The 27,010-nt window shown below is 43.3% G+C and overlaps 12 protein-coding genes across 12 annotated transcripts; 5 read left to right on the top strand and 7 right to left on the bottom strand.

The window, feature by feature from the left end:
- Nucleotides 1-87: 87 nt before the first annotated feature.
- On the top strand, nt 88-2,988 carry SS1G_00905 (hypothetical protein; the record flags this gene model as incomplete). Its single annotated transcript, XM_001598766.1, has 3 exons — nt 88-377; nt 423-880; nt 971-2,988. The coding sequence occupies 3 exons, from the start codon at nt 88-90 to the stop codon at nt 2,986-2,988; spliced, it is 2,766 nt and encodes a 921-aa protein (XP_001598816.1).
- Nucleotides 2,989-3,291: 303 nt separating this feature from the next.
- Nucleotides 3,292-3,693, bottom strand: SS1G_00904 (hypothetical protein; the record flags this gene model as incomplete). The annotated part of the gene is made up of 2 exons (XM_001598765.1): nt 3,292-3,361; nt 3,482-3,693. The coding sequence occupies 2 exons, from the start codon at nt 3,691-3,693 to the stop codon at nt 3,292-3,294; spliced, it is 282 nt and encodes a 93-aa protein (XP_001598815.1).
- A 61-nt stretch (nt 3,694-3,754) lies between these two features.
- SS1G_00903 (hypothetical protein) lies at nt 3,755-4,670 on the top strand (the record flags this gene model as incomplete). Its single annotated transcript, XM_001598764.1, has 2 exons — nt 3,755-3,838; nt 4,167-4,670. 2 exons carry the CDS (start codon nt 3,755-3,757, stop codon nt 4,668-4,670), a joined length of 588 nt encoding a protein of 195 aa, XP_001598814.1.
- A 691-nt stretch (nt 4,671-5,361) lies between these two features.
- SS1G_00902 (predicted protein) lies at nt 5,362-5,850 on the bottom strand (the record flags this gene model as incomplete). Its single annotated transcript, XM_001598763.1, has 4 exons — nt 5,362-5,449; nt 5,508-5,538; nt 5,655-5,697; nt 5,827-5,850. The coding sequence occupies 4 exons, from the start codon at nt 5,848-5,850 to the stop codon at nt 5,362-5,364; spliced, it is 186 nt and encodes a 61-aa protein (XP_001598813.1).
- Nucleotides 5,851-6,205: 355 nt separating this feature from the next.
- SS1G_00901 (hypothetical protein) lies at nt 6,206-7,263 on the top strand (the record flags this gene model as incomplete). Its single annotated transcript, XM_001598762.1, has 2 exons — nt 6,206-6,482; nt 6,536-7,263. The coding sequence occupies 2 exons, from the start codon at nt 6,206-6,208 to the stop codon at nt 7,261-7,263; spliced, it is 1,005 nt and encodes a 334-aa protein (XP_001598812.1).
- Nucleotides 7,264-9,689: 2,426 nt separating this feature from the next.
- SS1G_00900 (hypothetical protein) lies at nt 9,690-10,934 on the bottom strand (the record flags this gene model as incomplete). The annotated part of the gene is made up of 3 exons (XM_001598761.1): nt 9,690-10,115; nt 10,325-10,642; nt 10,728-10,934. 3 exons carry the CDS (start codon nt 10,932-10,934, stop codon nt 9,690-9,692), a joined length of 951 nt encoding a protein of 316 aa, XP_001598811.1.
- Nucleotides 10,935-11,595: 661 nt separating this feature from the next.
- On the bottom strand, nt 11,596-12,346 carry SS1G_00899 (hypothetical protein; the record flags this gene model as incomplete). The annotated part of the gene is made up of 2 exons (XM_001598760.1): nt 11,596-12,183; nt 12,326-12,346. The coding sequence occupies 2 exons, from the start codon at nt 12,344-12,346 to the stop codon at nt 11,596-11,598; spliced, it is 609 nt and encodes a 202-aa protein (XP_001598810.1).
- Nucleotides 12,347-13,492: 1,146 nt separating this feature from the next.
- On the bottom strand, nt 13,493-13,762 carry SS1G_00898 (hypothetical protein; the record flags this gene model as incomplete). Its single annotated transcript, XM_001598759.1, has 1 exon — nt 13,493-13,762. One exon carries the CDS (start codon nt 13,760-13,762, stop codon nt 13,493-13,495), a length of 270 nt encoding a protein of 89 aa, XP_001598809.1.
- Nucleotides 13,763-14,516: 754 nt separating this feature from the next.
- On the bottom strand, nt 14,517-16,202 carry SS1G_00897 (tubulin gamma chain; the record flags this gene model as incomplete). Its single annotated transcript, XM_001598758.1, has 6 exons — nt 14,517-14,750; nt 14,801-15,265; nt 15,316-15,609; nt 15,655-15,837; nt 15,904-16,063; nt 16,183-16,202. 6 exons carry the CDS (start codon nt 16,200-16,202, stop codon nt 14,517-14,519), a joined length of 1,356 nt encoding a protein of 451 aa, XP_001598808.1.
- A 388-nt stretch (nt 16,203-16,590) lies between these two features.
- On the top strand, nt 16,591-19,895 carry SS1G_00896 (hypothetical protein; the record flags this gene model as incomplete). The annotated part of the gene is made up of 3 exons (XM_001598757.1): nt 16,591-18,266; nt 18,435-18,930; nt 18,984-19,895. The coding sequence occupies 3 exons, from the start codon at nt 16,591-16,593 to the stop codon at nt 19,893-19,895; spliced, it is 3,084 nt and encodes a 1,027-aa protein (XP_001598807.1).
- Nucleotides 19,896-22,704: 2,809 nt separating this feature from the next.
- On the bottom strand, nt 22,705-23,873 carry SS1G_00895 (hypothetical protein; the record flags this gene model as incomplete). The annotated part of the gene is made up of 4 exons (XM_001598756.1): nt 22,705-22,994; nt 23,180-23,275; nt 23,426-23,587; nt 23,771-23,873. 4 exons carry the CDS (start codon nt 23,871-23,873, stop codon nt 22,705-22,707), a joined length of 651 nt encoding a protein of 216 aa, XP_001598806.1.
- A 1,052-nt stretch (nt 23,874-24,925) lies between these two features.
- On the top strand, nt 24,926-26,040 carry SS1G_00894 (hypothetical protein; the record flags this gene model as incomplete). The annotated part of the gene is made up of 3 exons (XM_001598755.1): nt 24,926-24,962; nt 25,063-25,501; nt 25,566-26,040. 3 exons carry the CDS (start codon nt 24,926-24,928, stop codon nt 26,038-26,040), a joined length of 951 nt encoding a protein of 316 aa, XP_001598805.1.
- Between the last annotated feature and the right edge of the window lie 970 nt (nt 26,041-27,010).

Here is a 27,010-nt window from a genome sequence, read left to right as displayed (position 1 = left end):
AAAAGACAACCTTTAAATCTTCCATCTTCTAAAAATCTACTCAGTTGGAAACACAGTGGTTAATATCTATCACACAGGTTGTCCCAAATGTTTGAAATTGACGAACAAACTATCCCGTTCATACGAACCCGCCAGGCTCTACTCCTCCTAGATCTGCAGAATGACTTCATAGGAGAGGGAAGCTTATTGCCGGTCGAGAAACCCTCAAGCTACATCGACAATATAAAGAATCTAATCGAGCCCTTTCGGCCTTCTGGTGACATAATATGGATATGCAGCGTTTCCACAGAGGGTGTTTCGAGGATAGTCAATCAACCGCGGAGCGATAGCGAGGCCATAATAACGAATAAGGAGCTTCCACGACCTCGACGAGACGTGTTAGTCCCGGAAATTGACTCCGGGGCTAATGAGAAAGAGAGCAGGCTTCCAGGAGCTGGCAGCGAGGAGGACGCAGCGGAAGCTTTTTTGACAGTTCAACCCGAAGGAAAGGAGCACATGCTAAAACCCAATTCGAGGGGCTCAGAAATTTCAGATAGGTTTGCGCCAGTCTCTGCAAAAGACCTGGTGTTCAATAAAACATACTATTCTGCATTCAAAGATGGGAGTCTAGTCCAGAAACTGCGGGGCAAGTTTGTGACAGAAATATACATAGCTGGAGCTCTTACGAATGTCAGTGTGTTTGCCACGGCCATGGATGCTGCTCGCCATGGTTACGCTATAACCATAGTTGAGGACTGTCTGGGATATAGGAGCAAGGCTAGACATGAAGAAGCTTTACGTCAGCTTCGAGCTTACACAGGGTGTGATGTCATAAGCAGCGGGGAACTCATTGAGTGCTTACAGAAGCAAAAGAAGGTCGCGGAAAGGAAAACGACTTCCAGTAAGAAATCTCGTCCTAAACCTAGAGAACCACAACCAAGAGAATCTCGAAATTCTGGGATTGAGAATCTAATGGGGAACTTAAAGCTAGAAGCAGACGACCCGCCAGCCACCACCGTCACAGCCCCATCATCGACGGCAGCCATCGAAGACGATTCCGACGTCACTATTCAACTCTTGCGTGCACAAATTCGACGAGCGAAGCCACCAGCTGAACTTGAAGCAGAAGCTAAGAAAAGAGAAAGGGCGAAGTCGAAAACAAAGTCGCGTCGACATAATACGAAGCCAGTGGAAGTAGGAGGACCCTCCAGTCCATCGAAAGAACGAAGCCCGACGTCTTCCAAAAGTCCGTCACCTGACTCATCAGCATCACCGAACCCGGTGGACAAACCGGTGGTCAAAGCGGCGCTGGCCTGTCCTGAAACCCGAAGCACTGAAAAGCAGGAATTTCAGGTAAAACTTCCATCAGAAAAGGAAACTCTCGAGGAGATGCCAAATGGCGAAGATAGTGCAACTGTCGATACGGCTAAACTTTGTGAAGGTGATACAACAGTGATCCACAAGCTCCTGCCTGAGGAATTGGCAAGCGGGATTTTCGAGAAGATCCGTGATGAGATCTTTTGGCAGAAGATGGGTCACCAGGGTGGTGAAGTACCCAGGCTCGTAGCAGTCCAAGGCCAAATTGAGGAAGACGGTAGTATTCCAACATACCGTCATCCAGCGGACGAATCTCCTGCTCTCCTTACTTTTTCGCCTACGGTTGAAGTAATCAAGAACATAGTTGAAAAAAGACTTGGGCATCCTGTGAACCACGCTTTGATCCAGTTCTACCGAGATGGAAATGATAATATCTCTGAGCATAGTGACAAAACGTTAGACATTGTTCCCAATACATTTATCGCCAACGTGAGCCTGGGAGCTCAACGAACAATGGTGTTTCGCAGAAAGAAATCTGTGAAGAGCGCAGGGTGTATAGACTCCCAGTCCACAACTCGAGAATCTTGCAGGGCAGCACTTCCGCATAACTCATTGTGTAAGATGGGCTTGGAAACTAATAAGAAGTGGTTACATGGAATTCGACCAGACAAGAGAATGGCGAGTGAGAAGTCTGAAGCTGAATTGGCTTACGATGGTGGGCGTATATCTTTGACATTTAGACATATTGGTACCTATCTCGACAAAAGTCAACAGAAGATCTGGGGCCAGGGCGCGACTACCAAAAGGAAACAGGATGCCAAATTGGTCATTAATGGAGATACACCACAATCTCAGGAAATGCTACAGGCTTTCGGAAAAGAAAATCATGATAGCAATTTCGACTGGCATGATATATACGGCAAAGGATTTGACGTACTGCACATGTCTAATTCCAAAAAACTTTACTTATCTGGGGATTTCATCTCGGACCGCCGTGTAAAGTTCATACTTAACGAGTACAATATTCCTTGGATAGAGGCTACCATTTCCCCCTCTTTCCACTGGAAAAAAGGAAGTTCTACAGTCGATAATCCAGCGATACCAGAAACACCTATCAAATTTGTGGACAATGATCCAAGCAAAACTACAGTCGAAGGATGCATGCCCATCATGTTTTATCTTGAAGCTATATATTGTCCCAATAAGGACTGCAGATCCCCAGCTCATCTCGCTCGTCATTACACCCGTTTTGAACAAGCCAACACCCTACTCAAGATCTGGCAAACGGCGCCCTTTAATGTAAAGCCCTTCCGCGCTGAGCTCGCTAAATGGAATATCTACGCCCAAGAGGCAGAATACATAGCAGGCGACGATATCGGCCTTGCAGACTTTGCAATCATGCCGGTGTTCGAGATGGCAAGTGAGAAGTGGAGTGACTCTCTGGGATTTGAGCCTTTGGCAGAATATTGGAAGAAAATGAGTCAAAAGGAGAGCTTTTTGAAGGTTCTCCCAAAGGAAAATGTAGAGGCTTTGCAGAATCAGGCCTCGCTCTGTGCTATGAAACGGAAAATCAATACCTTAACCAAGGAGAAGCTGGAAATTGAGGGTAGTGCAGGTCAGTCTTCTGCAGAGGCAGAAAAGGACAACGGCAAAGAGATTGAAGAGCTATCGGATGGAATTGCAAAGTTATGATCGTGATTGGATGTGACGGCGGTTCATGGTGGGAGGTTTGAAAAACTGGTGTTGAGGATAGGCGACAACATAATGTTGAGCGCATTTGAAGATAGACGAATGTCTGTAGAGAAATGGAAATTTCAGTAGCATTTCTACCAATATTATAAATGCTTAGTGAATCTGACCACAATAAATTCTATGATTGATTTTCTCTTTCATCATGCTTCCCGTCTGCAGTTCCCTTTCATAAAGCACCGTCTCCCCATCACCCATTGATTGACGCTAACCACATCCATCCATCATCCATCCCCAAATCAACCATCACTTTGAACCACCTTCTCCCTCCCACACAGTTGTCTCCACCATAAAAGTTCCCTTTCGATCTTTACATCTATATCCCATCAATATCAACATTCGTCCCTCAATCCAATCAATATACACCCACCACTCATCCCATTCAGACCCAAGCAACCAACCAACACTTTCCAAAAGAAAATCGAAGAAAACTCACCGTCGAAAAAACCGCTCAACAGGCTCACAAACAATTCTCTTCCCAAACTTCCCATCTTTATCCTTCTCGAGATCACAGTTATACTGGGAGAACTCGAGTAATTCACAGTTTTTGAGGTTTCCGTCGAAGCCTTTTCGATAGCTGGAGTTGGCGGAGAAGCGGGATTCGGAGGGGAGTGAGGAGGGTGAGAAGGTGGGGATTGGTGGTGTCATTTCTTTGAGCGGAGGAGGAGAGTAAGTTGGTATAGGATAGAATAGGATAAAATAAGATAAGATGGATAGAATAAAGTCTAGTGAAGAGATATTCGGAGGTAGATTATTGCAAGAAGTGGAAGATAGTGAGGAGAGTTTAGAATCGGTATGTTCATGTTCATGTTCATGTTCATGTTTATTCATTCTCTTTATTCCTTATCGATAACACTTTTGTCTTTTTCTCATCCTCTCATTCCCTTTTCAAAGTATATATATATAAATACGTTTAACTAAACTTATATTGAAAGCTCCTAACAACATTAACAAATACACTAACACCTCATCCTCCAAAAACTCATATCCCTTCTCTAGATACACTCTGGTCTCAGTCGTATTATAATCAACCGAGATTATCGGTTTCCGGTAGACAGTTACCGTTGTTGATTCATATTTTGACGAGGCTTCTGAGAGGGGAGGAGGGAGAGGTTGGGAAGTGTGTGGTGTTGATTGATGTTAATGGGAGGTTTTCGCCTTCGTTTTTAATATTTGAGGATCATGATGAGGATGAGGATGAGGGGAGTAATAATGAACAAGTGAGGAAGGAGAAAATTTTAAAGAGAGAAGATCTTAAACATCTTCATGTATTTCGGCCTTCGGCGCAGGATCTCGAATGCACTTTAAGAGGGATTGAGAAGTATATGTTGTATGGAGAGCACAATAGCTATAGGAGGGAATTTGGAGGGACGATTTTATTTGGGTTTGATGGGAGGGATGTGGGAGGGAATGCGGTGAATGTGAAGGGGATGGGGAGGCCGGAGGTGGTAATGGGGTGGAGGGGGTGGTTGAGGGTTGAGAGGGAGGAGGTAGGTGCATTTGGGGCGGGTGTTAGTGCGGAGGAGATGTTGGGAGAGAGGAGTAGGAGGGAGGAGGTTGTTAGGGCTAAGGGATGGAGAGGGATGGGTGATAGGGGTGGGGAGGTGGTATGGAGGTTAGACTAATGGGGAAGTCTGAAGATGGATGGGATATTGGTCAGAATTTGCTTGGTGTTGCAGAATGGGAGTAAGTCTAAATGGAGGATGGGATGGCACACGTGATGGGATGCCATGTTCCTAGACAAGCTTTATCATCATATTGAGCATGAGGAATAATCTGAGATGGTTGAGTGAGCTTGCTATGTGATTTAAGTTATGCGTCTATAATGTAATAGAATAGAATGGCTCGAAATATAAAACCAGCGCTCATATGAAGTTGATCCGAGAAATGAAACTTTACTGTAAGCGTTCTGTTTTCAGAGCAACATACATCATATGAAGCTTCCTGATCTCGATGTTCCCGTTCCGGTCGGTTCAATGCTAATGTAAGCAGCCTGGTCAAGCCAGTACAATAGGCCCTGTTTCCTGATATCGTTCAGACAGTCCCCAAAGTCACCCCTCATTCATTTGCACACACTTCTCCAATACAAACATATACGAATTGGCAAAAGTACTTTGCATAGCTTTCAAGAGAACAAATGCATGCACTGCCAAAGCACATCGATATTGGTAATGTACAGCTTGCCAACCCATTTCAACCTCGCAGCATGCAATGGCCCTCCTTCACGTCCCACTTCCTTTTCTCCCTCAATCAAGCATCCGCCAGAACAAAACACCCAGCCCAATCTATACCATTCATTTATCAAATCCGATTTCTCTATGCGGCAGCATTGGCAGCTCTCTGATCCTCCAACTTTGAGTAAAACGCATCGCGCTTGCGGACAGCTGGGACGTGGTATCCGTACCTATTGTTTTCTTAATTCTGTGTACCTTCAGTCCCGTCCAGAAGAAATGAAGACTTACCAGAAAGCGTATCCGAAGGTCGTTCCGATACCTGGTGGGTGATGTTAGTTGCCTGCTTTACTTCATTTCTACCCCATCTTTCTGCTTCTCTCTCCATTCACCCTCTCCCTTCCGCACTCCACCCCAGACATTTTTTTCACCACATACCGAAAGCGACGCTAAGGTCAAGAACAAGCCCTCTTCGGAGCATCTACAGCACAAAGTTAGCTCAATTTCCAATCTCATCCCATCCCATCCAATTCGATTCAATTTCAACTTGTCCAACTTCTCACTCTCAACCTCAGTTCCTCACTACTTCCCACCGGGAGAAAACACTCACTCCAGTAATTGGTTTGATGGCCATTTTGTATATTTGTTCTGAGGGGAGAAATCTGGTTCTGAATCTCTTATTTGCACACTCAAACTTGCAGTTCAAAATCGCATGATGCATCCCACGGTAGCCGGCATCTCCAATTTTAGCGCGTTGGTACCTGAGGCACAAACGCTAATTTCAACACGCCAACTCAATCTTCACACGTGATCAATTGTTCTGAACCTTTAATATTCACAAGTTCCAATTTACCATTCAATTGACTCGATAGCTCATTCAATCGGCTTACACTACGGCTATGAATCCTTCTTTACACAGCGAAATTCACGAATTATCTACTTAAAGTCTGCGGTGACTGTGAAAAAAAAACCAGGAATTGATTGCGATCATGGTCCCAGTGTCACGAAAGAGATCCACACCCAATTCCAGCGACGACGACGATATGGACGAACCGCACCGCAAACGGCAACGCATATCGCCCGTTCTCCCACAAACACCTCCTCCCGAGCTCGAGCTACCGCATACTGATAAAATGGAATCTTCACTCTTCGATAGCGACGTGCGGACGCTGCTGCGCAAAACTATATGTCAGACACTGGCACATGTCGGATATGATAGGGCGACAGAGGAAGCGCTGGAGGCGATGTGTATGCAGGTCGACACTTGTTTGTATATCCTCATTTTTGGGCGATGGGCCCTGTGTTGACAAGTCTACAAGATACCACGCATTTACTCTCGCAAGTTACAAATTCGATGCTGAATGCTAGAAGAAATGTACCCATACCACACGACATAGCATACGCGTTTAATCGGTATCAATTACCACTCGCATCACTAGAACCGCATTTGCGACCTCCAATTTCCGTACCGAAACTCAAGGTAGAGGTCGAACCGGCGCCGGAGGAAGACAAGACGACGAAAAATATTATAAGGATATTGGGGAAGGAACTTAATGGTGAAGTGGAAAAGGCACAAAAATCATATATTCCGAAAGGGTTCCCTGCGTTCCCAAGCAAACATACATTTAAATGGACGCCCAAGGAAAGTGAACGCGTAACGGATCCGCGAAAGATTCGCGAAGAGGCTGCAAAGAATGCGAGGATGGGGGAAGAAGCTCTGAGACGTCTTGTTAAGGTTGGAAAGGTGGGCAAAGATAGGGATATGAAACGGATGGCTGGTAGAGATCCAAAAAGCAAGGAACGACATGAATTATGGGAGCGCGCCATGTTAAGTTTGGCCGGCGAAAAGGGTAATACACATACTGCAAGTGGGAACGGGAATGGAAAAGAAAAGATGAGGGATCTGGCGCTGGATGAGCGCAGTATGGTGGTTAATGCAGAAAAACAGTATTTCAGAACGGGGGCACCGGCGAAGAGGAAAATTCAACCTCAACCTCCGCCTCCGCCTTCGCCCATGGATGAGGATTTAGTACAATTGGAGCCATAGGGAATCGCCTATAGAGAAAGGCTACGAATAATAATTTGGGTTCGGAATGGAGGGATGGAAGGATGCATGCATATTCAGCGAGGAGTTCTGGGGGTTTGAATCAACCGGGTCACATTTCCAGGGGCCAATGAACCCGTGATGGATGGACTTCTGCATGAGCGAGAGGTATTTTCTTGTATGTGTAAAACTTACATATGTCGTTGCTCATGCGCAACTTTACATACATCCTACCAGAAAGATATACTTTTTATGATTCCTATGGCCACATGCACATGTTGTAACGCCAATGATAGACTCTAACACCATCGCAATACACCAGATATATCCTACGCAGCAAGTCTATTTAAACCTCAAGGCCAAGCACCTGGATCAACTTCTGTTCCCAAATCTCTATCCTCCAAAAACTTCCTACCTCTCAATTCTTCCGGCAAGTATTCCTGAACTACTCTTCCCTCCTTGTAATTAGGATTATACTTATACTGATCCCCATACCCCAACTCCTTCATCAACTTCGTAGGTGCATTTCTCAAATGGATAGGAATAGCTAGACTAGCTACCCCAGGTTCCTTGAGTGCGGAAAATGCATTATTTAACCCCCTATATGCTCTTGTACTTTTTGGTGCTAGACACAGCGCTACAGTAGCATGAGCCATTGCAATCCGACATTCGGGCATGCCAATTTTCTCACATGCGGTGTATGTGCTAGTTGCGAGGGTTAGCATGGTATTATCGGCTAGTCCTATATCTTCAGATGCCATGACTATCATCCGCCGAGCGATGTAGAGAGGGTCTTCTCCAGATTGAAGCATTCTTGCTAGATAGTATAGAGCGGCGTCTGGATCACTGCCTCTTACTGACTTGTGGAAAGCAGATATAGTGTCGTAGTGTTGATCTCCGGCTCTGTCATACACTAGCGTTTTCGTGAGAGAGGCTTTGATGTCTTCCTTTGTGATATTAGGCCTTGTGGATAGACCCATGGCTAGCTCTAGAAGATTTAGAGCTGTCCGTGCATCACCATCAGAGAAAGCAGATAGATATTTCAAGAGCTCTGTATCCACAAGATCTGTAGGAGTGTAGTTCGGGCCTTCAGTCCTTAACGCCCTCTCTAATATCTCCAGTATATCATCATCCGTCAACTTTGATAATGTGAATGTCCGGCACCTAGACAGTAAAGCATTCTGTACTTTGAAAGACGGATTCTCGGTTGTAGCTCCTATCAAGGTAATCTGCCCACTCTCAACAGGCCCCAGAAACACATCCTGCTGACTTTTCGAAAATCGATGTATCTCATCACAGAAGATTATCGTCTTCCTCCCGGTCAGGCCCAATTCCCCTCTTGCCTCAGCAAATATCTTCTTCACCTCTCCTACACCCGAAGAAGTGCTATTGATTTCGACAAACCGACTCCCGACCATCGCAGCCACACATCGTGCAATTGTAGTTTTCCCCGTGCCAGCCCCTCCCCATAGTATCATTGACGGCACACGATCTTGCTCGATAAGACTTCGCAGAACCCCTTGGGGTCCCACCAACTCCTGCCCACATACTTCGTCTAGATTTCGCGGGCGCATTCGTTCTGCCAAGGGAGCGGCTTTCTGAAAGGCATTGGACTTGCTCTTCTTCGCTGGTGGATCCCCATTATCGGTTTTCTTCTCGAAATCTTGGCCTAGTGTCCCAAGATCATCGAATGACCTCTTCCTTTGAACCATCAGGGACTCATTCGCATGACCCCCAATCTCCCGCTTCATTGTCTGGTTTCCAGTTGCGCTTCCATCCTGCACATTTTGTTGAAATATACGAGTAGGACTGGGTGCTATCTTTGGAGCAGGATGCGACGCTGCCTTCTTGGCCGCAGGAGTTGAGAAGAAGTTGGAGACGGAAGGCTTCTGTGTGGAAACTGGTTTCTGTGAAATGTTTCCATTTTGCTGAGTAAGTGGCGGAGAAACAGTATCGATAAAGTCTTCACATCCTGAATCAATGTGGCTATTAATGTCTTTGGCCTTCACTTGCTTTTCACAGATGGGGCAAGCAACCATGCTGAGCAATTGGTAGTTGTTGAGTAATGAAATTGGTTCATGATCATCATCCAACTTTGTCGTAACAAACGCGTTGAAAGTTTTGGGGGACGCGCATATGGAAACCCATGCAACTAAAAGTGGCGCTAACTTTATTTCTTATCGTCCCCTTAGGTCAGGTACATCACATCATACAAATCCATTTATGAACAGACATAGTATTTCACACTCACAGCAGGATTATCATGATGCATGGTATTACTTTTTACGTTGTTTGCATTTCTCATGTCCATGAGCCTTCTGCTTTGCCATGTTTTTGAAGTACGTCCTGCCAAATGACCAGGAGCCACAAACCCCGGAAAAGCCATAAAACCTCAAGATGAATGACACACGCCCCTTTACACCACCCCTTTACGCTCTCGACATAACACCCCAAGCCCGGATAATGTTATCTGTGTAACCTGCGAACAAAGTTTGTCCGTCCGCGCTCCATGCCAAACTGACACACTCTGGCTCTCTGCTCTTCTTGCCAACAGCTTGGAACTCTGGCTTCAACTCGTCAACCTTGCTCTTCTTCTCCAAGTCGAAGATGATGATGCTGCTGGAGGTGGCAGCGCAAAGCCAGTATCTGTTAGGGGAGAAAACGAGGGCGTGGATCTCATCGCCAGCGTTCAAAGAGTAAAGGTGCTTAGACTCGTTCAAGTCCCACAACATGGTGGTTCCATCCTTTCCACCGGAAGCGCAGAGGGATCCGTCTGGGGAGATGGTGACGGTGTTGATGTAACCGGTGTGTCCGATGTGGTCGGTTTGCAATCTGCAAGAGCTAAGCTCCCAGACCTAAAGAAAGAAAATTAGCATTGATTCCAGGCAAGTAAATTCTGGTACCAAAATGAGTTATGCGAAGATAATTTCAGGGCAATGGTGTTAGTTGTCTCATGGCTTGGTCTCCCAAGCTCTGAAGTAGCAAATACTTTTAAGTTGCAAAACATCATATAAATCTCGCACAACTCTATTTTTGTGTACCATAAAGAACATATATAGCTTACCTTGACGAGCTTGTCCCATCCAGAGGAGACAATGACTGGGTTTTGTGGGTTAGGGCTGAATCTAACGCAAGAAACCCAATCGGCGTGTCCCTTCTCAGTGATGGTGAACTTGCAGTCACCGAGGGTGTTCCACAACTTAATTGTACGGTCGCGGGATCCGGAGACAATTTGTCTGTTATCGGCAGAGAAAGAAACGGAGAGGACGTCGTTGTTGTGTCCAACAAATCGGCGGGTGGTGGTACCAGTGGCAAGCTCCCAAAGACGGAGAGTCTTGTCCCAAGATGCGGAAAGAGCGTAAGCACCGTCGGAGGAGATCACCTAAAAATCAAAGTCTCAGCATTCAATTGCGGTTGCAGATTGCGCTCATCTTCCAAGAGCCACCAATTTGGGCGGGTAAACGTACACAGTCAGAAACAATGTGAGAGTGACCGTGGAGAGATCTCTTTGGGTAACCGTATGAAGTCTCATCCCGGGTCAAGTTCCAGATGATGAGAGACTTGTCGCGAGAACCAGACAAGAGCATGTTTGGGTTCTCGAGGGAAGTCGCAAGAGAAGTGACCCAGCCGCTGTGGCCCTCGAGGGTGCCCTTGAGGATAAGTTGTTCCGCCATATTGGAGTATTGATTTGGTGAACGGAGAATTGAAGGATGGGCAAAATGACAACGGTAACAGTGCTCTTTGGAAATATTTGAGAAATTGTGGTGGGAGGTTTTCCTAAGCGAGGTGGTACTAGCGCGGCTTCCAAAAAAATAGACTCTGACCTAGAACTGCTGTGAAATTTTATGATTCCTTCGAACACAACAATTTGAAAATTTAAGAATTTGTTTTAATAATTACCAGGAGTAAGAAGTCCTTGGTTTTGCAAAGGAAATTGTTGAAGAGAATTAATTTTGTCCTCATGCTCATATCCTTAAATTTCAGGCATTTTTGGTTGTAGGGCAAGGCAAGTCCGAGCAAAGACTTTTGATAATTGTACCTTCATTCAGTGATGGACAATCAATTTGTTTTATTGAATATTCACCTACCATCCATTGAGACAAGTGCTCCTTTTCATATCATTTTATTATCTTTGAGCAGAAGAGAAGGTGACTATGAACAAAACTTTCTTCATATTACAGTATCACGTGATTTTACATGGACGAATCAAGTCTGGAAATGCTACATGGTACATCAAAGTTACCATAATATGTAGAATCAATCATGTATAGATGTTATTAATTATCCTCAATCTTTCGCTGAAACTGTTATAAAAAACTTAGCAAGGACAATTCCTCAAGCTGCAGTATCACCACTCAAAACATCATATGGAGTTCCTCCTGGCTCTCCCTTATCTCTAGGATAGCCACTGTCGTATGCCGATTGAGCATTTTCCCTCTGTATCTTCTGTTCCGCAACACGACTGGGGTCATTCTTTCCTCCAATATCCGTATCAAAACTAGCATTCTTTGCATCGTTACTCTCAAATCCATCCTCTGTCAAATTCTTTCCTTTTGGTTTGCCACCAGACTGGTATTCACTGAGAACATAAGTCGGTGCGGTTTCCGCATTGCTTGTATCATTTTGCGCAGTAGGATCACCCGCATCTTTCTGATATGATCCAGATGATCCAGATGCTGCGAGCTTTTTCTCTTCCTGCCAATCTTCCTCCGCCATTCGGGCTTCGGCATCAGGAGCAGGATCAAGAGATTTGGCTCCTGATGTGTTGGTATTTGCGAATGTGGAATTCGAGCCTTTGACACCTAATGGTTCGCCATGGCGGTTTTCCGCGAAGCCTCCACCAGATCTGGTAGACTCTGCCGCGAGAGAGTCTGATGCTACTGCACCTGCTGGTTCCTTGATGATAGAATGTGGGTCGTTGACCTGTTATGAAATATGTGAGCAATCATGAAACATATGTAGTAGTTCGAAGTAAAGATTTACGATGCAGTTCCATCATGTTGAATTGACTTGCAGTCTAGAAGGAATTTCGTTAAGTTTGTAAAACAGGAAAGAGCTTATTTACCTTTTTACCGACACTTGACATTTTGATCGCGAATTGATATTATGAAATTTCAGTATCTGAAGCTTCGAAGATTGTCTCTTCACACTTGTAACGCACAAGTATAATAAGCAAGTTGTTTAGTTAACATCAGTTTTCCTCCAACATCCTTTGTTCTATACTAAAATATACAGCTGGTGTTCAGTATGACATCACTCCTAAAGTCAAAGAGTCGCATTATTCACTAGGTACATAAACCTGGCATGAGGCATGCCTCAATCAATACCTAATTAGTGATGGCACTACTGCGTATTTTGGACAACGTCAGCGCATAAGCGGATGGGCAATGGAGGGGTAATTTATCACGTGCATCGTATCAATTCAGAATTATCTGCATTTCTTGGGGAGGTAATCGTCGGAATGAATGGGACTAAATGGAAATGATCGGTCGATGCATGTGAATATTAAGATTATGTGTTAAACTGCAGCCAATTATATCGCAATTGCCATGCACGGAAATTGTTCCCTGGATTCAGGGAATCATCAAGCTTTTGAACCTGCTTACTCATGGTGTTTCGCTACAAGTCCAGCAGTCTACCGTATCGCTGTGGCTTCCGTTCTGTTGAGGGCTCGAAGGCGACAAAGGTAGAACTTGCATCTACAGCGATGAACAAATATGTTGTAATCGTATTTATTGGTACCCATTCCTTGACTGCTGACTTGTCTAGGATAAATAGTGGTTAAATATTTGTGATTGCGAGAATTCGAAATGTTTCCGTATCAGCATCGAGGATTGATATCTAGTGCAGTTTCTTGCATTGGGATTTCATGAGATCAAGATAAACCTGTTTGAAGTTGAGACATGAGTAGTTTTTGAAATCCATATCCTACGAGATAGAGGGGTTGACTCTTGAAAAGAGAGTGCTTTTCTGGGGCAATGAAATACAATTAAATATCGAACGTAAGCATCACAAGAAATGGGATTTGGGACAAATTTTGAGTTTTGAAAGCTTCTCAAAAGCAACATCATTCCCAATTCCTAGGCTGATGCATATAATACAAAAAAGTGCTTTCTAATCCATCCATGCTGTTTTGAATCATAATCCATCATCAATCATTCCCATAAAATAATACACCCATCCCACCTCCCATCTATCCTAGATTTTCACTCCTTCCTTCCCGAGCATCCCCTCAATTCTTATTTTCAACACCTTCGCGTCCAATGTTTGTCAAATCTACACCACCTGCTTCTCTAACACCACTTCCTTTAGTAGCAGCGCCCTCCAGTCCAGCTTCGGAAGCATTGCCAGTCGAGGTCTGGCTGGTGACGTCTCTGCCTGATCCAATGTTGACTTTGGTTGCATCAGCGGATTGCCAGTCGCTTGCCACAGGGGGTTGTTCAGGGAGAGGAAGGTTGGATTGACGCTCGGAGATGAGATCGGCTTTGGATTGTTCTGGCATTTTGTTTTGTGTGTGTGTGTGTGTGTGTGTGTGTGTGTATTCTGAGAATTGTTAGATGAGGATCGATTGGATTGTCGGCAAAGGGAGCTTACTTTGTGGTTTTGAAGTAGAACAGTTATTTGTGAGGGTATTTGTTGCGAATTCTTGTCTTGTATTGGGTATGTTGTGTGATGGTTGTTTGTGGTATGAAGTGAGAAGGATGAGAAATGGGAGGGAAAAGGAGGCTTAAAAAGACCTTCGAACTCTCGAAGCCATGTTCTATGACAAAATAAGGTCCCACCTTATTCAGGTACTGTATCAAGGCATAATCCAATTCTTCCTTGTTAGAAATGGATGTTTTGCTCCGGAAACATCAGACAATTGAGAAAATTGAGGGGCTCGATAGATTGTGATGTAATTATGATGTCGATCATGCAAGCACCTTTCATGGTGGGGTAACATCCCCGTTGACATGACTAAATTACCGCCGCGATCAAAACCGAAACCAACATCAACACAATTCAGCAACATTCGATCTCAGATGGAAACCCGATTGAAAAAGAGGAAGTTAAAGCGAGAGGGAAAATAGAAACTTCTTCATAATTGGTATCATTAATCATCCTTGTAAAACGCCAATTGCAATGTCCTCAATCATCAATGTCTATGCGCCAGTGGGACGTTCGAACGTCTTCCTATTCGCACCTCTCCTTGCCGTCCTAAATCGTGACCCTCGACTCCGACTAATGCGCTCCATCCGCTGTAAATCCACAGACAATTAAGGAAGTCTTCTGTCACTTGCCTCTCCAGCTGGAGCAGCATTCCCAGCATCAGGACTGAGATAATCTGCGTCTTCTGCAGCTTCATATTCTGAAATAAGATCTGTTACTACTTCTCTTGCCTCATCAAATTCGTTAAGATTGTCAGAAAATGGTGCAGTTTTCTTATAACCTTCCATGAAGGCATTGCGCTTGCGCATTCCATCGTATTGTCTTACGATACGTTTAAATAGCTATGACCTTTTAGTGATTTGGGACACATCAACAGCTTCTCAGAACTTACTGTTGCTATACTTGTGTGGTTCGCCAGCATAAGTCCACTGACTCTGTGATTCATGGGTATATACGGACTCTTCTTTGTTAATGCGACTTGAATACTAGCCGGGCCCCAAGGAATAAATGTCGCAAGTCGTCGCTCACGAATTCGAAGGAGACTTTTATGGACATCGGTTGGATCGACATCTCCCTGAATGACGTTCAAAATAGATATGTAACAACTCTTTTTACCGGGTATCGTAGAAACCATGCGGTTTTTTGGCTGTAGAAGTCTCCGCATGACATCTAGAACTGTGGTTTTTCGCACAGTCTTTGCCTGCTCAACATTGTTCCCTGTAAATGGTGTATAGGCTGTCATTAAGAAATGGCAACGAGGAGTTGGGATGAGGGAAGCGACTATGCTAACAAGATCATTGTGCATATATCCTGGGTATCTAAGTGTAGTGGTACTAGCTGACATAACGGTAGAAACCTTTATATTTCAGTAAAGCACACCTCGCTCGGAAAAGGGAAAATACGGACCAACTGATTAGTTTGTTGAAATGATGGCTCTTGAACATGTAACCTATCTGCAGCTATTCTTGACAGTGCACCATTATCGAGCACTACGACTGAGTCGGCGTTCTGTGTTAATCTTCGCATCGATAGTAAACTATTATATGGATGTACAACAACATCTCCAGAATTGGTGGTGTCTGGAAACACGGAATATGTTTGGATAATCTTCTTGGGGAAGCGATCATTCAGCCGTTCGAGTAGAAAAGATCCCAACCCAGAGCCAGTGCCACCTGCTATAGAGTGCAACATCATGAACCCCTACTCATATTAGCTTCGTGAATTGTTTATCGTCTTCCTACGCACCTCGAGCGAGTCACTACCATCAGCCTCTCGATCAAGCATTTCCATAATTTCTTCATGTACAGATTCACCTGTTTGATATCCATCTCCCCAATTGTTTGCAGCACCCGAACCATTTTTCCCAACGAAAAAGTTCTCCGGATTGTAAATATTTCTGTATGGGCCTGTTTGAATACCATTGAGAACCTAGAAAACCACATATTAATACTCCAAAGTCGAAGAATATAGCCTGGGAACTTGAGAAGCACGTACACGAGGCTCTAAATCGATCAAGATGGCACGAGGGATATATCGTGTGTCGTCCGACTGGTAGAAGAAGACGTCCTTTCTATCCCCTCCCTCCGTCGCAAATTCCTCGAGATTACCATCTTGACTTATGCCGTGTTCCTGACAGAGCTGCTGCCAAAATTCACTACCAACTGTCGAGCATCTCTATTAGAACACTTTCCGTTTCGTATAGCAAAATGAGGGGGTTTACTGACTGCTGTTACCGCACTGGCCGGCCTGGACCGTGATTATTTCTCTGCGAACAAAACCATATCAGAGGCCATAATGTGTAAGGGGGAAAATGATTGGTTACCTTGGCATTGCTGCAGCATCAAATGCACAATATGGTAACGATGCGCAATATCATACAAGTTTTAGATAGAGTTTTGAAATATCCTACCTATATCTTATTGATGTTCTATAAATTGTCTTATTGTCGACGCGTGAAATAAGGTTTCGCGCTAGTTATCGCGATGGCTCTTTGAAAATGATTGGACAGGGGTCTGTATGTGAACTTTTATGAATAAACATCAACCGTATACGGAAAACTTCATTAGGACAACAATAAAGCTCAAATTTTATATTAACTGAAGCTTCCACCTTTGAACAACCAGGTTCGCATAATAATCACAATCTTTTGCCATTGTCGCGGAACGTACGGTCGAGAGCAACATGCCTGGCTTTGAGTATTCCTCAAGCCCTCCATCAACACCAAATAGAAGCACCAATAGTAGATACAGTTTTGGAACTTCAAACAATCCATCGACTACGCCAGCTGGAGCCCCCGCTTCATCAGCTGGCTCTTATACTCCTGCCGGTCCAGCACCATCATCATTTCTTGGAAGCACGATGGGAAGCCCAACACCCAACAAGTCTGCTTTTGGATACTCGGAATATTCACAGCAATCAGACTTCGGCCACTCTCAGTCAGATTTTGGTCATTCTGAGCTCCAAAGTCCACAATTTTCTTCTCCTCTTTTCACGCGACCAGCGGCAAGACAGCAAAAAGTGGTGTTTGGAAGCAAATCTCAAAAGTCGCAAAGGAATTTACGATCGCCATCGAGAAGTGAAGAGGAAGATGAAGAGGAATATGATGAAAATACTGGATTTGATACAAAAACTCGTAATCGCTACGCAGATTCATACAATGATGACCAAGATATGGGGAGTGAAGATGTCAGCTACGAGGACGACGATCTGAACGATCATCGAGGAACAAAGGCAATGGACAGCAATATATTTAATCAGCACAGCAATTCAGTTCGGTTTGCCAGCACATCTGGCGGACAGATGCGCCAGAGTAAGGGGAACGAACTGGTGGATTTCCAAGTTTCTTTGGCGCAATCACAGGGAAAAAAGGTACCAGCTTCGGATTTTGCTAGTATTGCGAAAACCTTATCTCAAAGCGAGGGAATTCCAGCTGTTGACGAAGAAGACGATTTAATATTAAAGACGGAGGCGATAATTACAAAGCTCTACGAACAGGGTGTGGGGAAGACTGATAATGAGGAAAAACTCCAGCGTGCTCTAGGAGTTATACCTAGCGAGTTAACGGCGCTGTGGCAGGAGTACAGCGAACGAGGTGTCATTTACAACGAAAAAGAGTACGCTCTATTCATTGGCCCAGGTCCAGCAGCATCAGATTTTGCGAAAGCTAATTACCTGGCTCATCTTGCATTGCAAATACATCACTCTAAACCGGTGGAAAAAGGGCTTGAAACTGTGGTCAAACCTCTTCCCAACACTATGCTAGATTGGCTAGAAGTAAATCATGACCCATTTCCACATCAACTTCAGGAGGTCCAATCCACCAGACCAGGCCCTGCTTCGCATCGCTTATTTTGGACCACAGTACTTAACAACGTTGTCCGTGGAAGACTCATTGGTGCTATCAATTGCCTCAAAAGTGCCGGTTGGAGGTACTCATGGTCAGATGCAGAGGATATCAATGCTCAAGGCGGAGCAGGTGGCTTCACTGGGGTAGCCTTGACTAATGTTGAAAAAGTAATGGAAGATGCGGTCAATGTTCTGTCTTTATGCCCTGCAATACAGGGAGACTGGAATATTCATGGGAGTGATTGGAAAGTATTTCGACTTAGGATATCACAGGCCACGGAGGATTTAAAACAATTCGCAGAAGGGAGCTCTCACCCTGCATCGGGACGATCTGGCAAGTCTTCCATGAGAGGTAGTCAAGGTGGAGATTATAGTACCCTTGCAAAGAGAGCTGCAAGTAGGGTACCTTGGAATATCTACCAGAATCTACTTACGCTTTACAGTTTGGTTATGGGAGAGACTATTCCTATTATTGAAAACTCCCAGGATTGGTGTGAAGCAACCATTGGTTTGTTTGTATGGAACGATGAGGAGAAAGATGACAAGCGCTTAGCTCCTGGGCGGTCGATTAATAGCTTTCGCGCTTCTGCCATCAATTACGGGCCTGAAAATGATCTTCGCAAACTTCGGCGCGCCTTTGAAATTGTCGCTGCTAGCAATGCTGACTTTCACATCAATAGCAACGATATGGTTGAGGTGGGATTAGCTTGCTTATTTCAAGGTGACACTGAATCCCTCATCTGTATTTTGCGTGCTTGGTCCGGACCTGTGTCTTCAGCTTTAGCTGAGGTTGCATCATTGGCCGGTTGGCTTCCTCGCACTGAACCACAAGAACTCCTCACAAACGGCGAACTTGACCAAGGAGATCTTGATCTTCTGAGTTTTGACAAACCAGCATTACAGGATGGTGTCAAAGATCTTACATTGATTATATATGCAAGGTCATTACAAGAAGTGCCAGAGTTATCTGCCGTGATTGGAAACATCGAGGTAACCAAAGAAGGCTGGGAACTAGCGATCGCTATACTGGGTAGGCTTGACTCGGAAAAAAGATCGGAAGAAATGGTTGGGGAGATCATGAAAACAGTCAAGCTCGATAGTGCTGGGATCGTCGATAAGCTTTGGCGACTACTCAATGATCTTGACATGAGGTCTCAGGCTGAGGCGATTGCAATGGTATATTTTTACGGTCTCTCAATTCCTGTACATCATTTGCTAACAACATATAGTCATATGCCGATTCGCTTGCCCGAGACAATATTTCACCTGGTGAAGCCTTGTGGTATTATGCATTGGCTCATAATTCTGATAAAGTCAAGGACGTTCTTGATACCCTCATTCAACTATGTCTAGTTTACTCGACAGCTTACCCTTCAGAGTCTGAGCTCGATGACCACTTACAGCGTCTAATCTCCTCTCCAAAAGACGCTTTGAATGAAATGTCTAGCATGGATCTTGAAGCGGCAGAGCTTGTTCATACTTCGTTGAGTGGCTACGCAACACTTCGAAGATTTTATAGCCTCAGAGATCAAGAGGTCACATCATCACCAAGTTCTAAGCCACCAATGGGCGTAATCGCCAGAAGATCAGAAGCAGCCAATGCTTTACTAGCACTCATAATCAGTTCCGACGATAACATTCGTGGTGGCATCTACGATGAAGATCGTAAAGCCGTTATCCCCGTTCATTACATACTCGCACTCTTAGGCGAAGCCATGCCTTTCGTTAATCAACTCGATTCCCTTCTCAGCACCTCCCAAATCGACATTCTCCTCCGCACAATCGAAGATATCCAAGGAATCGGCCCTCGCATCTACTCCGTTTGCAACGCTTTTCTCGAAACAGTCATCAAGAGCGGCTCGGGTCTCAAAGGTTCTAATCCTATGGATTTACTAAGCAAATCGAGTTCAGGTACGAGTGGAAGTTTCGCTATGGTGGGTAGTTCGATGATGGCGTCACAATTCCACAAATCGGTTTCGGCGAGTGGATTGTTGAACAAGGGGGATATTAAGAGGGGATGGGATTGGAGAAATGGGATTACAGCGGGTATGACGGCGCAGGATATTTTGAGGGTATTGAGGTTGGGGTTGGCGAAGGATTTGGCGAGAGCTTGGTTGCAAGAGTCCGATGATATCTTGTGAGATGGAAAAGAGGATGTATGAATGGCATGTGAGAATTTTGCATTGGGAAACTTTGGCTGGCGAGGAGTACGGTTGGGAATCTAATATGAACAAGGACACAATAGGTCCTGTGGTTGGTAGCTGGGTGATGCAATCCAATGAAATGCCTTATGCATATAGATAGCGTTGTATCACATGGCATGCCTGGCGTTATGTCTCTGTCTGGGCGGAGAAATTGAATAGGAATAAAAAAAGTTTTGATACCCAGATTTTTTGCTTCGGAAATTTTGTGTATTCGATTACATCACATCTCATTCATGTTTTACATATATTCCTCATTCAATCCTCACTCATCTACATTTACCCTTCTATTAAAATGAAACTTAATCCTCCGTCCAGACGAGTTTAGCATCAACCGTGGTAGTTCCCGGTGACCTGCTCCACTGCTCCCCTGAGCTATTCCATCTCCCTTTACACTCGAGTAATGCAAATGCGGAATTCAATTAGTATATTACTCGAACAAATCCGTACAAATGCTCAAGAACGCACTTGTGGATTTTTGATCGCATTAGTTCCAGTTTGGTTGTGGTTCGCGGTCGATAATCAATGATCAGAAGAGAACATAGATGATGATGAGCATGCGGGACTTTAGACTATGTTACTTTTAGAACGTTTGAGAGAGCGACGATTATCTTGTTTGAAATTTTTGAAATGAAAAATGTTTAAAATGAAAAATATGTAAAGAAAGTTTGTGAAATGAGATAACTAGTGTGTATATACTTTTTTAGTCTCTTGGTTTTATAGGTTAAAATTATAGATAATTATTCTTATTTTTTCTTAATTCCTTTATTTTCTTGAGCTCGATTGTCTTTTCTAGATTTCTAGATAATATTTGAAGTCTAATTTTTTGTAAAACAGAATTAACTTTCTTATTATCTCAATATATAACTTAAGCTCTTGTAATATATGTATATATAACTAATGAATTTTACTACAATTTATCATATTCCCACTCAAAAACCCATACAGATCTTTCTGAAACTAATCTTAAATTGCGGAAGCACAGTGGCCTATATGCCATTTATATAGGATAATTAATGATACTAACAGCAAAGCGCCTACCTGAATATTTATATATACCATCAAGTTCCAATCCCTCATCCTCCTGAAAAATTATCAAGATGACAATTAGTCTACAAACCAGGCATCAAACAGAGAGTGAAGACGAAAGCGGAAGAAAACAACTCCATCAAACAGTAATGAATATGATCAAAAGGAGATAGAATAAATATCAGAGAAATGTCATTGCAATTTGGTAATATAGATTAGAGCTCGAGGCAGGTAATAATACCATGAACACCATGGTATTATGATATATAAGTTTGGAAGCGGGGGAGATTCAGATTTATAGTTTATGTAGGATCTGGAAGAAAAAGGAAAGAGGAAGATAGAGCAAGGGAAAAGATCTAGAGGCAAAAGAGTAAAAGATATAGTTGTGATTTCGGGTCACTTAATTATAAAAAGTTGATTTGGGGGGTGTTTGTGAAATTTATAGATAAAGAGGAAAGTGGGAGAGAGAGAAAGAAAAATTGTACTTTGTATTTGATATAGTATACTGATGGATGATGGTTGGTAGGGTTATCTAACTGTACGAAGTGTAGGTTTAAGATATATATAGTATATAAATACTTCATACTCACAAATCAACACTACCTACCTACCTGTACTTACACCACCCTAGAGAGATAAACAGATACAAAGTATTTCCTAAAACAAAGTTATCTTCCAGCTAAAAATTGCTCTCATGCTTTTGCCCTTATACTTCTCATACCTACAGGTAAACCTTCCACTCGCTTAAAACCCAGGGCTCCCAGGGGTAAGATCATAAGATTATATCCTCCCCTTCTCTCAAAAATATATATCATTATACTCTATAAGTAAATCAACTCTTTACCATTCTTCATCTCCAGCTTCGATTTCATATCGATATCATTCCTTCCTTTGTTTCTTTTTTCTTTTCTAAAAAAAAAGATTTAGGACAGATAGTCTTTTATTCCTCTTCATCCTTATCCTCTTCATCCTTATCCTCAAAATCAATACCACTCACCACACCTAACAAAGCAATAATAACCACTCCCCCCTCCCAAACTTCCCAACCCCCTCAAATCACCCTTCCAATTCCCGACTCTCAACTCCAATCCACCACCTAACAATAATAACAAAAACCAAAAACACACCACTAAAACAAACATCTAACCTCACTGATTTAACATATTCTATAATTTAAACATTGGAACAAAAATCCTAAATTAACATTGCAAAAATATCTTATTCTATTGAGCTGCTACTTTAATGAATGAGTGTTTTTTAAGGAAGATTAAATTATAAATATTGGGTTCCGTCAACTTTTTCTCTTTTTTTGGGGCTAGGAGCAGTTTCTCAGATGCATTAACAGCACAAAAATGATGGATTTGTTTCCCATTTTCTGGTAAGTCAAGGTAAATTGAGTGGAGTTTTTTACTTGAATTTCTTAGTATATCAAGTGGTATGCTTATATCCACTCATTTACCCATTTAGCAGTACATTCATATCTCCATTTCATGTAAGAGGAGATTTAGATTAGATCCTCTTAATCTATTCCCTCCAATATATCTTTCATGATGTTCATCATGGAGGTTTTCCCCTCCTTCGCTTGATCGTTCTATCTTACTCCCATATGTAAGTAAATAAAGGTGTCCTTGACGCCATGCATACGCATGCATTCTTAACTATACAATATCTTACATCTCCTTAAATTCTCTCTCCATAATCCTCGTCGAGCACATGCAAACTAAGGCAACGCCCTCATAACACCTTCAAATGCCACAAGCGCAACTGCATTCGCCGGAAACGCCCTCAAAAAACACGGTAGAAATCCCCTCCAATATCCCTTCCATCCATTCTCCCTATAAACCGCCGTAGCGGCACTTTTCCAATTCGGGAACCTTCTAACTCCGTCCCCTAATCCGCCTGCTAATGGATCTGTCATAATCCGTTGTTTTACTACGTCACTTGGATAACTCGTCATCCAGAAAACTTGTGCTGAAAGACCTCCAGCCCCAGAAATTAACGGCAGGTGTACTAAGGGATGTACGTTTGGAAAGGAGACGCGTGAATACATCGTAGGAACCCCACCAGAAGAAGAAGAAAGAGCGAAAGAATAGAGTAGCGCCAAGTCCATGGTAAAGACCCTGGTATACCATGGTATCGATAGATTTTACGGGCGCAGTCAATAGGACCGCTATATAGACGCTCAGATTTCTTACTCGAGTATTGAATTTGTAGACGTGCTTTTAGATGTTCGACGGGAGCGGCAATGAAACTTACGGTTGCGCCAGCCATGACTCCGGCGAGGGCGTGGCCTAAAGAGGGTAGTTTGTGTATTTGTGAGGGATCTGTCAAGAGGGGATCTGGACGGGCGAGACTGGATGGGGTGGCGGCCATGCGAGAGGGGGAAAAGAGGGTTTGATGTAGGAATTTGCGGTAAAAGGTTAAGGAACCTAACATTATACTATCCATGAACATCCAGCCTACTAGAGGGGGAGTAGCGCCTTTATAGAGACCAGTGAAACCTTCATTGCGAAGGGTGAGAAGGAGACATTGCAGTGGCCCGTTGAATTGAGATGCGGTAGAGGTTTGAAGACGGACTTTTATGGTATCGAATGGATGCCCAACTGTTCGTAGTATACTATTAGTATTTACTCTTGACTTTCTCATAAACAGAGATCCCAATTGACAACCGCAATTGCAATCGCATCCACAAAACCATCCGAAATCCGCATCTCAACATTCCCAAAGTACAAATAAGAAACCACAATTTACCATACCAGTAAGTTTCGAAACCCCCGAGAACACACCCGCGACGAATCCTCTATAATTCTTCGCTTCTCTCTTCTTCTCTACCCTTTTCTCCCCGGCATTTATACCCCCACCAACTCCTCCTATCTGCAACGGCGGCATTGTGGCAGATTCATTCGTAGTCATATTCTCGAGTGCCTGTGTAGGCTATTCGAACACGAGTATGCGACTCTGTCGCAAACATTAAGTCTTATCTGCTTCCGTTCAAACTGCACAGAGCACGATGAACAGATAGAAAGATAACGTTGTGAGTAAAATCGATTGAGCTTGCTTATTAAAACAGCGATTGAGATATAGCAATCGTAGGATATGGCTTATGTACCTCGATTTGATCAGCCGTGCAGCAAGGATCTTGGATCAGAGCATGGATTAATAATAGATTTCTTCTGATCTGTTTGAATGGATGACGGGTTGAAAGTCTGAGAGTGAAAGTGGTGGACATGGATGTGAAGATTTATCTGGCGAGATCGGAATTGTTTGTTTATCATTCATATTTTTTATATAGTCAAGTTGATAAAATAGCAGGTATTCATTGGTTGGATAAGCAATACTTGGAGAATTGCATTAGCTGATTAGATACATATGGAGTACAGTACCAAGAAGGAACGACCCGAACACAGACCGACTAAAAGGGCCAAAAGCAGCAAGGGATAGGAAAGAAGAGGAATATATTAAATAGGAAGGAGGGGCATATTTGAATGATGGAAGTGGGGGTGAATTTTCAGCATCCCGAGAAACTGTCATGTTATTGTCTACCGGCGGATGAAAAGTACTAGGTATGTCAATTGAGATGGACGAATGATGAATCCAACTACCTAGCACCTACTGACTAATATCTCTCATTCCAATTCTCGAGGTTTGCGATGGATATTTATAAGTAGCATGGTAGAATCTGCCACAATCGGCCCCTTTGCGCCCTTGGGAGCCAATAATCAGAGCACATCTTTTCTTTTCTTCTCTTTCTTTCCTTACCTTACTATTGTTATTACTATTTAAAAAGTTTCTGCGCACTTTCTTTTCTTGACCGAAAATTGTTTGTTTACGATTGCGAAAGTATTGAATACTTTGATCATTTCATTACACTTAATACATCCCATCTGATACCCATATATCTCAGCAACAAAATCTTCAAAGTTACTTAACATTTCAGGAAAATGACATCCTCCGAACGAGTCACAGAGTCCAAAAAGGGTATGTTTATTGTTCACTACCTCAGGAACTATTGGCTTATATTCAACTAATCATATCTCATCTCTTATGTTGACATTCACTAACAAACTCTTCTCGATAGTCTGGACAACCCTCATAACCAACACTGCCTATCTCTCCGGTCTCCTTACTCTTGACTACTCGCTCAAAAAACATAATTCCAAATATCCTCTCGTAGCTCTCTACACCGATGCCTTTCCCCCCGAAGGCCACGCCGCTCTTGAAGCGCGCGGAATTCCTAAACAGCGCATTGAATATCTCCTTCCCAAAAACGGTGGAAAAGATTATTCCAACGATCCCCGTTTCTATGATTGTTGGTCCAAACTCGCGCCATTCAGTTTAATCGAATATGACCGCGTGGTACAACTTGATAGCGATATGTTGGTTTTGCAAAATATGGATGAGTTAATGGAGATGGATCTTGATGCGCCGGAGATGGCGGGAAAGGGGGATAGAGTTTTTGCAGCGGGGCATGCTTGTGTTTGTAATCCGTTGAAGAAAAAACATTATCCTGCTGATTGGTATGTTTCCTCCTCTCAGCATTATTCCTGCTGGAAAAGATTCGGTATATTAACAAAAGCCCAGGATCCCTGAAAATTGCGCATTCACATCCCAACACAATACCCCAGATGTAGCACAAACCACCGGTCCACCACCTAACACCTCACCTCTCGGTTTCATGAACGGCGGTCTCCAAGTTGTAAACCCCTCTTCAGGAGTTTACAATGCTATCCTCGATCATCTTGCCTCAGACGCAGCTATCAATATGGATTTCGCAGATCAATCTCTCCTCTCCGACTTATTCAAAGATCGTTGGGTTCCACTTCCTTATATTTATAATGCGCTCAAGACGTTGAAATGGGAGGGTGTCCATCCACAAATCTGGAGAGATGACAAGGTGAAGAATATTCATTACATTCTAGCGCCGAAACCATGGGATGAGATGGATAAGGAGGGTAATTTTATAGGGAAGGATGGTACACATGCATGGTGGGTGACACATAATCAAGAGAGATTAAGAGGGGAAAAGGAGAGAGGAATTAAAGTTGATGGGTTTTAGACGGGTGGTTTGGGGTTTTATGATTTGGAGAAAGGTAGATGGGTATGGGCGTAACTGGTTACTGGGCCATGTCTGCTTGGCATGCATATGAATATCGATATCGATAAACTTGAATGGAAGTTAGAAAAGTCTTTTATAAACTTTATTTCGCAAATCATTAAGGTTACCCATTCGCATTCTAGAGGCATTTCTCGGTTATCATTTATATTTCGGTACATCTCTCTGTTTCTTTAACCTTAACCTTAACTCTATGCATACTTCTTAACCATAACCTTAACCCAATATATAGTTGATTGGCTGATTGGTCGATCAGTTAGCTAGTTGATTAAAGATACCTTGGATACATTACTTACTTCCTCGCTTAGTAATATACAAATAAATAGACAAATAGACAAACGAATGGTCTTAGTCGGTATTGTAGATGTTAGATGGTAGGTGGGTGTATATGTATAGATCAAGGCGGGATTTTTATTTTGGATATTGGGTGTTGGATTGGGTAAGTCTTGGGTATTGGGTATTGGGTGCTGGGCGGGATGGGTGAATGGGACAGGGAATGGGAAGTAGGGAAGGGGAAGTAGGGAATGGGAAGTAGGGAATAGGTGATGAGGGGTGAGAAGACTGATGGAGGAGGAAAAGAGATTGAGAGAAGGGAATGAGGATAAAGGGAAAGAAGAGGGTTAGAAATGGGGTTTAGAGTGGATGTTATGGGGAGAGGGCCGGGGATGGAGATAATGGGGGTTTTATTTAATAGTACGGTATACATAGTGTATGAAATAGCCTGGCCTTACGGGGAAGGGAATTCAATGCAACCGAGAGGAAATAGAGATTTAAATAAGTTGTTTAAGGTTATTGTTATTTATTCGAGAAATAAAAGGGGAGATGGAGAAGTAGAAATTTGGGAAATTTGATTGGATTTTTTTACCCATTCATGGGGAATGTTTTGAATTCTAATGGATATTCTTGCTTGTGG

Source organism: Sclerotinia sclerotiorum, genomic scaffold (genome assembly GCF_000146945.2).
Source record: "Sclerotinia sclerotiorum 1980 UF-70 scaffold_1 genomic scaffold, whole genome shotgun sequence".
In the NCBI taxonomy this organism is placed as follows: domain Eukaryota; kingdom Fungi; phylum Ascomycota; class Leotiomycetes; order Helotiales; family Sclerotiniaceae; genus Sclerotinia; species Sclerotinia sclerotiorum.
The sequence above is the reverse complement of the archived record's forward strand: the minus strand, read 5'-3'. Positions and strand labels throughout refer to the sequence as shown.